Source organism: Theobroma cacao, chromosome 9 (genome assembly GCF_053813885.1).
Source record: "Theobroma cacao isolate CCN51 chromosome 9, ASM5381388v1, whole genome shotgun sequence".
Classification (NCBI taxonomy): domain Eukaryota; kingdom Viridiplantae; phylum Streptophyta; class Magnoliopsida; order Malvales; family Malvaceae; genus Theobroma; species Theobroma cacao.
The window spans coordinates 48,503,951-48,515,184 of NC_142647.1; the positions used below are offsets into that span (position 1 = coordinate 48,503,951).

The 11,234-nt window shown below is 33.5% G+C and overlaps 1 protein-coding gene and 1 long non-coding RNA gene across 2 annotated transcripts; both read right to left on the bottom strand.

Annotated features, from left to right (window-relative positions):
* Positions 1–359: 359 nt before the first annotated feature.
* Positions 360–4,015, bottom strand: LOC18590751 (UPSTREAM OF FLC protein (DUF966)). Its single transcript, XM_007016459.3, has 5 exons — positions 3,868–4,015; positions 3,491–3,765; positions 2,962–3,031; positions 1,999–2,871; positions 360–1,130 (listed from the first exon to the last, which is right to left on the bottom strand). The coding sequence occupies exons 2-5, from the start codon at positions 3,741–3,743 to the stop codon at positions 962–964; spliced, it is 1,365 nt and encodes a 454-aa protein (XP_007016521.3). The 5' UTR covers positions 3,744–3,765; positions 3,868–4,015; the 3' UTR covers positions 360–961.
* A 5,226-nt stretch (positions 4,016–9,241) lies between these two features.
* LOC18590752 (uncharacterized) lies at positions 9,242–10,730 on the bottom strand. Its single transcript, XR_001929215.2, has 3 exons — positions 10,219–10,730; positions 9,911–10,001; positions 9,242–9,802 (listed from the first exon to the last, which is right to left on the bottom strand). It is a non-coding gene; the product is annotated as an uncharacterized LOC18590752 (long non-coding RNA).
* Positions 10,731–11,234: the final 504 nt, after the last annotated feature.

The following is an 11,234-nucleotide window of genomic DNA, read 5'->3' on the forward strand; positions in this document are numbered from 1 at the left end:
CTTTTTAGTGTTTTTCTTCTATCTCTCTTGCAAGCTTGCTACCAATCTAGCTAACACGGCTTTTTAGCATTAAGCTTACCTCCTCTCTGCTTTTAGGTTTGACCCAAGACAAACTGGCCATGCGTTCTTCTTTTATGCAGAACGTTGACAAATGACAAAGCATTGGTTTTTCTTTCATCTTTTACGAGTTCTCTTTTTTTTTCTTCATTTTTTTAATCTTCTCTGTTAATGGGCTTCCTGCATTATTATTACTGAATTTATCTTCAGTGAAATGCAACCAAATGTTAATATTTTTACGTATTGCAAGCATCAGAAAAGTGTCACACGGAGAGTTGCTAAACCAAATAGAGACTCAGATCAATACCAGATATTACCCCTTTTAACTCTCTTCAAAATTATGAACTGCATGCAAGCTCCAATGGCAAATAGTACAAATTTGCAAAGTTGGGAACTTGCTTGGTGTACATTCTTCCAAGTCTAACATCTCCAATCTCAATGACAGGCCAGCCATGAAAAACACACAACTTTCCCACAATGGAGCCAAAGACCAAAGCAGATGATAATACCTAGGCTAGGATGGAAATCCCATTTCCCATGTTTCAAAGTCAAAACCAAGTTATAGTCAAAAAGGGGCCCTAGAACTACTGGAGATTAATGCAAATACACCGAAATTAAGACAAAATGAACCCACTTAGCCACTCTCACAGAAACCAAGGAATCAAAAGTTGACCTTAAGCTGAAAGCTCCAAACTGGAAATGGACAAAATTTACACGCTTCAACAAAAAGAGCTTTTACAAGATTCCCAACCCTACACTGTTCCCTCTCATTGCGCGGGCTTCACCGTGCCGTAGCTTGCATGTTTTTGTCTATAATATTTTCTCCATTATCCCTTCACTTCTCTCTGTTTTGTTACCAAAACTGCAACCCTTACGACAAATTCACAAACCTAGTTTTCCAATTCTAAACGTCGTGCCGTTTGCTCCCCATTTGATTGTTGCTTCCACTTTCACCACAGACATCTGGGTTCACGTTGCCTTCTTTCTTTGTTGACAGAGTTTTCGGCTTCCTCGGTATGCACTTTGTACGCACTCCCTCTATCTCCTTCTCTGCCAACTGCAACTGCGAGCTCCTGGTGATTAAAAAGTTAACAAAAATTAATCAAAATGAACATAGCAACAAGCAAAAAGCAAATTCTAAGGAAGTCAACAATCTTAATGGGCTTTTCTTTAATCAAATTATAAGCTTAAAAGCTTACTTTTCTCAGGTCCCCACTTCAATCCTAGTACTAGAGTAGTCTATTTATTTGTTGCATAAGTTTCCTATAGATTTCATTTCTTTAAATCCCAACTACATGATTTTAATTCTGGGACGGCCAGCATTTAATATGATGAGTCATTAAATGGAAAGACAGCTGATAGCTAAAAAGAGATGATTAAAAAGAACAGATACAGAAGACATACACTCCAGTACAGGAACAATTGATTATATCCGTGCAACCAATATGAATAGCTTTAGCTGGCTTTCTGCCAAAAACTACCCCGTACGAACCTTACATTCAAGACCCAAAACAGGCCAGAAGGGGCCTCATTCAGAATCAATAGTGTGTCTGAACTTAAAATCCCAAGAAAAGGGTAAGGTAACAACCAGCTTGGCTTGCTTTCCAGGTAAAGAACAGTTCATCCTTTTACTCAATTGTATCACCATCAATGCTTCGTCAGTCTTTGTCAAGTTTTCAGGAGATGTATAAGTCTCTTTGGTTTATCTAATCATTACAACTATTTCCTTACACAACAATAAAGGTAGTAATTATGAATGAGAATCTATAATTTAATATACAATTAATAAATATAATAGCCGTAATTAATCCGGGTCAAACATATGTAACTTAATTATATTACAAAGTCTTTTGTTAAGATTTTATAGCTATAATGGAAGTGAAAGTATAAAAGTAATTCATAATTAAAATCCTTAATGAATTTGTGCATTAAGGGTAGTACCTATCGGCATTGTAAGAAGAAGATCTCTTCAAGGCAGGAACCTCCTCTTTCTTAGTCTCGATCAAGCTCCCGCTAAAATACTCTTTATCTTCCAATCTTACCCTTGAGAAGCTACCAATTTCCCTCTCAATTCCTGCTTCCTTCCCCACCTGGCTGCAATTTGCTGCACCGCGTGGCAACCTTGACTTATAGTGCCCAATCAAGGAGAACCCCTGATCCCTCTCCGAGCTGGGTCCACAATCCTTAAACGAGATCGAACCGCAAGATATCAACTGCATCAGAACAGACGACGCCTTCATTCTCCCGCTCGGACAACTCTCAGCCGTTCGATTCACGTTTTCTTCGTTTCCACTACCATTGCACAACCTCAGCCGCCCATCAGCTTTCATCAACGATTCCAGAGTCTCGGGACTTGAATCCGACGGTGGAGGCGAAATCTCTTCCCTACTCAGCTCCGTAGTCTGATTCTGCTCCAACTCTTGACTTTGACTTTGCAGCTCTTCAATTTCCGGTTCCTTAACCGGTTTTCTTCTTCTCCTCTTATCATCAGTCTGAGTCGACGCATCCGCAGCGAGTCTCCGAGTTGACTCGGAGCTTGACTCGGACTTATAAACTTTGTACTCATGGAGGTCGATAGAACTCCAAGACTGATTCCTCCGCCGTCTGGCTAACGGAAGATCATGATCGTTCTCTGACTTTAGAGACTCTGGCAGTTTTGTTAATCGAAAAGAAGAGGACGCAATTTCGACGGGTTGAGGACTTATGGAGTGGTCGAGAATCTCCGATCCTTTGAGAACGTATTCTTGGCCGTGAGATGGGTAAATAAAATCGTTCTCTGCCAAGTCGTGCCAAACGAAGCCATTTTTGTAACTCCTGAGTTTTGAAAAAAATGAAATATTAGTATCGGACGGTTAAGGGGAGTGGTAATCTGATCAGACTGCTGGGAATGAATGGGAGCATTACCGTTTGGAGGACCACGAGTATAGGCTAGCCATGCCTTTGCCTCGAAGGAGGTTTAGGCGGTTGATTACATCTGAAAAAAGAAAGATATTTTTAAGTCAAATTGTATTAGAATAATAATCCGTTTGGTTGTCGTGAAAAAATGTAAGAAATGTAAGAAAATCCAGTACTTTTCTCAACATCAACAAAGAAAAGAGAAGAAAAGGTTTTGATGGGAAACGCAAGGAAAATAAAAAAGTAAAGTTCACTTTTCCCGGAAAAAAAAGATGAATTTTTTACGTCGTTTTCTTTACGAGAAAACAGAAAGTTCACTTTTTGCCAGCTGGTTATAACCACTTGGCGGAAGAAATGAACGTAAAAACAAATTCAAAATTTTGAACTCTTCTTAATTTTCTTAGAAACCAAACAGAAACTGAGAAAAAGAAGAAACAAAGAAAAATTTTCAAAGTTTGATGTTCTTTTTCTCTTCCTTCTAAAGACAAAACCTAGAAAGAAAAAACGAACTACTTTTTTGGGGTTTTAAGTCTCTCACCTTTGAGATAGAGTCCATCATTAGAAGAGAGAGGGACTTCCATGAAATGAGGGTGTTCAAGCTGACCATTTCTAGACAAATAGTAAACAACAGCAACTTTTCTTTCAGTATTGGAAGACTTGCTGCTGTTGGTGGTGGTGTGAGGCTTGGGTTCAATCCAGACTTTGTTTCTTTCTGGGCTTATTTCTCTCTCTTTCCACTTCTTTGAAACAATCCCAAACTCTGTCATTCTCCCTCTAGAACTGACCGCCATTGCACTTTCCTTTTCTCTCTATCTGAAAAAAACCCCAACAACAGAAACAACAGAGAGAGAATGAGACATCACAAAGGAGATGAAAGAGGAGGTAAATAAAAAAGAGGGAACAAAAATATTTTACCTGATGGAGAGTGGGAGGAAGTGAAGAGAGAAGAAATGGCTAGATTTGGATTTTAAAGGAAAGGGAAGAGAGAGTGTGAAATGGAGAAGACGAGGGGGAGGGAGTTCAAAATGGGGATGCGGCAGACAACAGCTAGGGAACAAATAAGGGCTGTTTTGATTTCAGTTCTTGCACTGGCTTTTGACAGTCAAATTCCTTGGTTTATTTAATCTCGTACGACAACCAACAGATGTAAAATTGTAAGTCAAACGATGCCGTTCAACATGACATTTTTTAATGTGCTCCTACCCATATCATTTTTGGGGATGTTTTTAAGGGAACTCTTACTAGATTATGCTATTAATAATAATTCACCGGCTAGATGCTACTTAGTATTTATAATTTTGTTATTAATACCTAAATTTAGTATTTTTTTTCTTAAAATAGCATTTTTAATTTTAAATTTAAAATTTTGAATTAATTTAAATCATAAACATTTTAAACATAATTTTTAAATCAAAATACATATCGTGCATCATATAATATGTTTTTAAATATTTAATTAAACACAACATAACAAATTAATTCGTATTGTAACATATTGTGTATCATATAATATTGATAATTATATTTTTTAAAAATATTTTTACTACTTAATTTCATCATAATCTTTTGCTCTTAATGTGGTAACGCTGGCAACCATGCAAATCTTTAAGGTCAAGGACACGATAAACAATAATTACTTATCAACTTTCAAAATCCCCTGTTTTAAGCATAAATGCTTATAAAAAATTTACTTTATTGATCCAAAATGGTTAGACATGATGTTTACAAGTGATAAAGTTAGAAGTACATTTTTATTGAATTGGCATGATTTGTTTAGAGCTTTGCCCCGTGGCCCCCCGTACCATATGGTATGACTGGGGTAGTACCACACACATTCAAGGGATGAACTTAACCATCCCAAGTCATTTTCAAGAAATTGGCATCCCTTTTTGTTGAAATGAAAGATAGAAAGTTGTAGTACACTAAATTTAACCTCAGCTAAATATTTATTAATATCTAGCAACATTGATTAAGATAATATAAAAAATAAATTAACTTTGAACAAATAAATAATTTAATTTTTTATGAAAATATAAATTATTTACGAAATGTTGATGGAGAAAGTTTCTCGAAACAAATATTTTATTATTGATGCTTTGGAATAGATAAAAATAAATAAATAAATTTCACCTGAGATCACGAGCTGGGGCTTAGAGGATGAGTATAAAAGAATAAATCGAGTATCGAAAATTTTCGAAATTGTCAACAAAACAAAATGGGTAGATTTTCTAAGCGAGTTGGAGGAAATCCCATAACCTGTCTGCTTCTATTTGAAGCCCGCAGCTGTTGCTTGTGACGGTGAAAAAGACTGCAAACAATCCTTAAATTTAATGAAAGATGACGACCATGAACGCATTGCAGCAATGATCCATCAACTTCCCCGTTAGCCTCATACGTCAATGCAAAATTTCCAACTTGTTTCATTGGGGGATTGGCCACTTTCCCTTTCTCAAATTCAAAAAAAAATTTTCCCGAGAAAATTCAAAACAGTTTGAATAGAAAGTTATTTAAAAAAAAAATGAGTTGACTTATTAATCTTTAAAGGTCCACACCAAACTTTGACTATGAAAATGTGATAATTTTGCTTTGTTAAATGTCTTGTCGTTCTGATTTAAAATTTTTTTACGGTCAGAGAAAAAGGACAGTGGACCCTACATCCACGTGGCATTTGAAATCCGTGACAGATTGGAGGATGGCTGTATCTGGAAGGTTAAAGATTTAGTTAATCAGATCGGTCAGACTGATCCAACGGTTCAGATCAATAGGCGACAGTTTGATACGGTACTGTGTGATCTGCAACTGGACGTGGCCAAAATCTTTTGGTGATCTTTGGGATGGGATCAGACGGTGGGAGTGTGTGTTTTTTTTTCCTGTGAAAGATGTAATCAGTGTGGGTCCAGTTAAGATTGGAGACTACCGTTTCTATGTCTCATAAAGTTGCAGCGGAAAGCAAGGGTTGGGGATGTTTGTAGACCATCGAATTTTAAAAGGAAAAAACCAAAGGCGGAAGAAATTTGGTCGGTAGTCCAAATTATCGGCAAAAAAGTCCAAAGTTCAAACTCTTTCCCATGCAAAGGCACGTGGAATTTTTTTTCTTTTGGTTACAAATGGACATGCATTTGAGTCATGTGAAAGGAGGACCCGAAGGCAGTTTTGCTCCAAAATGTGTCAACAAGTCCCCACACTTGTAGAAAATGGCGGTGTCCTCCAAATAGAAAAAGGAATGATAAATTATAAAATTTTATTTAATCCACGTTTTTGCTTTTTTTTTTTTTAATTTTTTATAAAAAAATAAGATCTTGAAAATTATTCAATATAAATTGAAATGTTTAGATATAATGTTTTAGAATATTTTCAATTAATGAAAAAAATTAACAAAAATATTATGTTTAAACAAATTATGTATTTTTATTTTAAGTAAATGAGTTTTTATATTTTTATTATGTTTCGATATAATGTTCACGTATTATTGACGTAAAAGTAAAAATATTATATGATTATATGATTATATTATATTAATATATCAAGTTTTCATGTATTATAACTTATTAATATGTTATGTGTATAAAATAATAAATTATATTTTAATTAATAATATTTAATTATAAAAACTTATAATATACTACAAATAGCGATTGGATTTGATCTTTAAATTTTAATTTTATGACAATGAAACTATATTTGTGAGTTTACATCTGAATATTTAACTCATTAATTGATATATTAATTTTTATTTAAAAAATAAAATTTAAATACTTCTTCCTCAAATAAAGAAAAAAATACTACATCGTGAGTTTACGAGTTATAAAAAATATATTCTTGAAACGCCTATTTTATTTTTTAAACTAAAGTACGGATTAGAGAGAGAGAGAGAGAGGTAAAGAGAGTCAAAATGGTGCAGCAATTTTTTAATAAAGAATCGTGCAATTATGACTAGAATGATGATGATGATAAATATTTATGCATTCGAAGCTTTAATTAAATGTGTATATATTTTTATCATTTCATCTAAATAAATAAAAGATACATTTATTATATTATCAGATTATAGTATTTATATGCTGTTATTTAAAAATAAATATTTTTAAAATTTTAAAATAAATATTTTTAAAATTATAAATATTTATGTTTTAAAATTTAAAAATTTTAAATTTATTTATTAATTAGATGACAATATTTATATACAGATATTGCATAAAATATAAACACATATTAAAAACTTAAGTATATACGTGATAATTTTTTTTGCTAAAGATGACATACGCGTGACATGCTTAATGCAAGAAGAAGGATATACTTGGCATGTGACCCGTTCTATTAGTGTGAATGTGAATAAGAAAGGAAAACGAAGTGTTTAACATGTGATTATACGTGTGCAAGGCATGTGAGAGAGGAAAAATTGTACCTAGACTCATCAATTTTCGAGCTCTTATATATACTTTCTTTTAATATAGCATGTTAAAAGAAATATATATGGTTTAATAAAACAAAATATGAAATGTCGGTAATTCCATCAACGCCCATGTTGTGTGTTTTCTAGTAGTGGATCATGGGCTGTCAAGCCCAAGATAGAAATCCAATAGGCCCAAATAGTTGGGTTTGGGAATTTTTAACTGCCATCCCATTGGACCGTTCTTTTGAAGTGTCAATTCTGTTTGGAAAAGAAGAAAAAAGAAACCTTAGGAGCAGAAACACGTGGCGACAAAAGAAAAATAGAGAAATAATCTCCAACAACTATTTTGGCTCCAAATTATACCATCTTTCTAAACCCACAACTTTTATATGTGACATTTATGTTACAGTATTTTCTTGTAAACATAAAAATCATTTCGTTAATTAATTTTCTTATATGAAATATAAATAGAAAAAAAAATGATACGAATGTACTATTTTATATATATAGCTTGTTTAATGCAAATAAGCAAGTGGAAGGATTTTAATTTAATCAGTTGATTTTGAGATTAAATTTCATGGTAAGAAATTACGATTTTGTTTGATAGTTCTCATTTCTTTTTATTTTTAACCTAATTTTTATGAGATTATTTATGTATGGTTAAGGTCACCGATGACAAGAATCAAAATGATGGTGACCGTCACTTTTTTATTATTATGTATATAATATAATTATTTTTATAATTAAACTTTAATCAAATTTTTATGTAAAATCTTGATTTGTTCCTGATTAAAGTTTAGAGTTTGATTTGTTATTGATTCATGACTTAGAAAAACAGACAAATAGCAAGAGGATGACAATGATGACAAGGTAGTGCACCACATAAACATATAGTAGATATATAGTAAACTCAAAAACTTGTCAACCAAAGAAAATTGTGTCAAAATATTCTTTTTTATTGAAAAGTCTTTGAAATTGTCAAGTGGATTAATACCAGAATGAGGGCAGCATCCAATTGAAATACGTCTAAGTTTTTGGAAGCTGAAGAATGGTTCAATGATTTTGGCTTTTGAAAGAAGCAAGGGCCAAGGGGAGAGAGAGCTCGGAAGAGAGAGGTCTTTTAACCACAAATTAATTTGCTCCATGTTCAACGCCCACAAATTTTCAGTTCAAAGCTTTTCCTTTTTGGGATTTCAGCTAGTCTTTGATAATTAAGCTCGATAATCTTACATTCGACATGATAACACAACACAAACATTATATGAAATTAAGCTACGTATCAAAGTCATTTATTCCTTTCAAGATAAACATAGTTAATCATATTTACCGTGTACCCATCAAACACTACTAAAAAATCCAGTTTTATCGACGGAAAAAAGGTGTGCATTCCATTAGTAATAACAATTACCGACGAAAAAGTCCATCGTTACTCAATCGAAAATATCATCGTCGGTAATAAGTTTTTGTCAGTATTGTAAAATTTTGTTGAAAATATTACTGATGAAAAGTTTTATTAGTATTTTCGTTGATAAAAAATCTGATCTATCGATTGAAAAATTTGTCGATGATGTCAAAAATCTATCAGTAAAGGTATTGATCGAAAAATTTACTGTCAGTACATCCGTTGGTAATATACTGATTGATCTTGTGATCAGAAAATGCGTTGGTGTTTTACTTACTGATTTCCTATGGAATTTTCGACGGAATTAGCAACTAAAATTTTTTACTTGTTTTGTTAATAATGGGTTCTATTTCGTAGGAAATAAAGCAAATTTTGTAAGAAAAAAAATACGTCGGTATTGAAAGAATTCCACCGGTAATTTTATCGGTAATAATTAATTCTATATATTTTTGTGTCTTGCATTGAATAATAATATTAATATATTAAAGTAATAATTTTGATTGAAAAATTACTTCCAATGTATTATATATTGGAAAAACACTCCAAATATTTTGAAAATTAAAAGAAAATGTTCAAAGTCTATGAAAAATGTTAATATAAAAAATCTATAGCATAACGAAAAAGAATTACGATTGTCCGTCGATTAAATCATGAGAAAGAGGAGATTGTTGTTGTGATTGAAGATGAGACTACTATGATGATGAAGACCCGCCAGCTAGATCTGAAAGCTTCTCAAGGATAACCTTCATGATGGACTTAATATCAGACATGTTAGTCTTCAACTCCTTCACATCGATCTTTATTTCTTGATAGCCTTCAAGTTCAGATGATGAAACTTGTGCAACAACAGTAGAAAGCATTGGACCACAAGCAAACTTAGATGTTGCAGTTGGAGCAAATAGAGAAGAAAGTCGCATCTTGGTGCTAAACCTGTAGATGTGGGTTCGAGTAGTTTGCGGTCCTCTAGTTGCCTTAGACCATGCTATTGGATCAAACTCCAGTTGGGATGATGGAGCATCATTGTACTTCTGCAATATAACAGATGTATATGATTCCTACAAATATAAAAGAAAATGACATTATATATTAATGAAATTGTTAAGGAACATATACACATATTCAATAATATAATTAAAATAAACTGACTTATTTTTATTACTTACACTAACAGTCTTCGACTTGTTATAGACAAACTCTTTGGTACCTTTTTGTCGTTTGTGAGTGTGCTCAAAAACCTCGGAGAATGTCGTTGGTCTTTGCAAGCACAAATAAAAAATCTTCAACTCAATTCAACAATGCAATCCCTCACACTTCACAATCAATTAACAAGCAACTCCGATCCATCCAACTTATATGCTCAATTAGTTTCACATAGCAATAAAAATAACAACATACCCAATCCAAAAAATAAGTGGCAAAATTAGCAACATGATTAATAAAATAAATTTGAAGGAATAAAAAAAAAAAATACCTTACTTGTCCTCACGGGGGAAGGGGTAGTTGGTAGAGAGTGGTGGGGGTTGTTAGCACCGAATTCAACTCCGAATTGGGGGCAAGGGTAGTCGGCCAGCACGATATTCAAGGGGGAGAGAGGAGTGGGGGTGGTCGCCCCCACTACATGTCGGTCGGCAAGAGTGAACAAGGGAGGCTTTTGGTCACGGGAGGAAAGCGTGGGCGGGGTTGTCGGCTCGAGAGACTTTGATAGGACTTAGGTCTATGACAAAGAGTGTCTGATTAGGGGAGGGAGCTGTCTGTTGACGCCAAAGAAAAAGGGTTGGGGGTGGTCGACAGGGAGGCGAATTTGGGGGAAGAGAAAGGGAGAAAGAGAAATGCTTGAAAAGAGAACCCTAAGCATTTTATTTAGAATTATTGACAAAATTACCGATGAAAATTTTCATCGGCAATCGTAAATTCTTATACTAACAAAATTTCTCTTGGCAAATCCATCGGTGAACTCTACAGAGTAAATTATGAGTACGCCGACTAAACTTCCGTTGGTAATTTTGTCCCTATAATCACAATGTTGTTGATGAAATATCCGTCGGTATAATTGGTCGGTATGGTCATTCTTGACCAAAATGTTCAGTTGGTATTTTTTTCGCCTTCCAAATATAATTGCAGCCCACGTGTTATTGATCGATTATCGATTGAAGTACGTTTGCTGGTAAATTCGGTTGGTATTTGGTCGGTTATCCATTAGTGCTTTCTTGACCTCCTTTCTATTGGTAAGACATTGGTATTCCGTCGGTAATACCTTATTTTCTAGTAATGAAACTCAAGATTAAAATTATTATTTAATTAATTAATTGTGTAAATGTGTTTCTTGAATGGATGAACTATTTAAATCCTTGTATAAATACTTTTTCTCTTTTATTATGGTTGATGATAATGGTGGTGGAGTTTCTTATGATTGATGATGATAGTTGATTTTGTTATAATTATTTTTAATTTGAATAATTTATTTATATTTCATTTATAATTGTACAT

Excerpts from the sequence above, each read along its gene's own strand:
- LOC18590751 (XM_007016459.3), bottom strand. The coding sequence starts at position 3,743 with ATGGCGGTCAGTTCTAGAGGGAGAATGACAGAGTTTGGGATTGTTTCA. Across the intron at positions 2,872-2,961 it reads TACTCGTGGTCCTCCAAACG|GAGTTACAAAAATGGCTTCG; the intron begins GTAATGCTCCCA and ends TTCAAAACTCAG. Across the intron at positions 1,131-1,998 it reads TCTTCTTACAATGCCGATAG|GAGCTCGCAGTTGCAGTTGG; the intron begins GTACTACCCTTA and ends TTTAATCACCAG.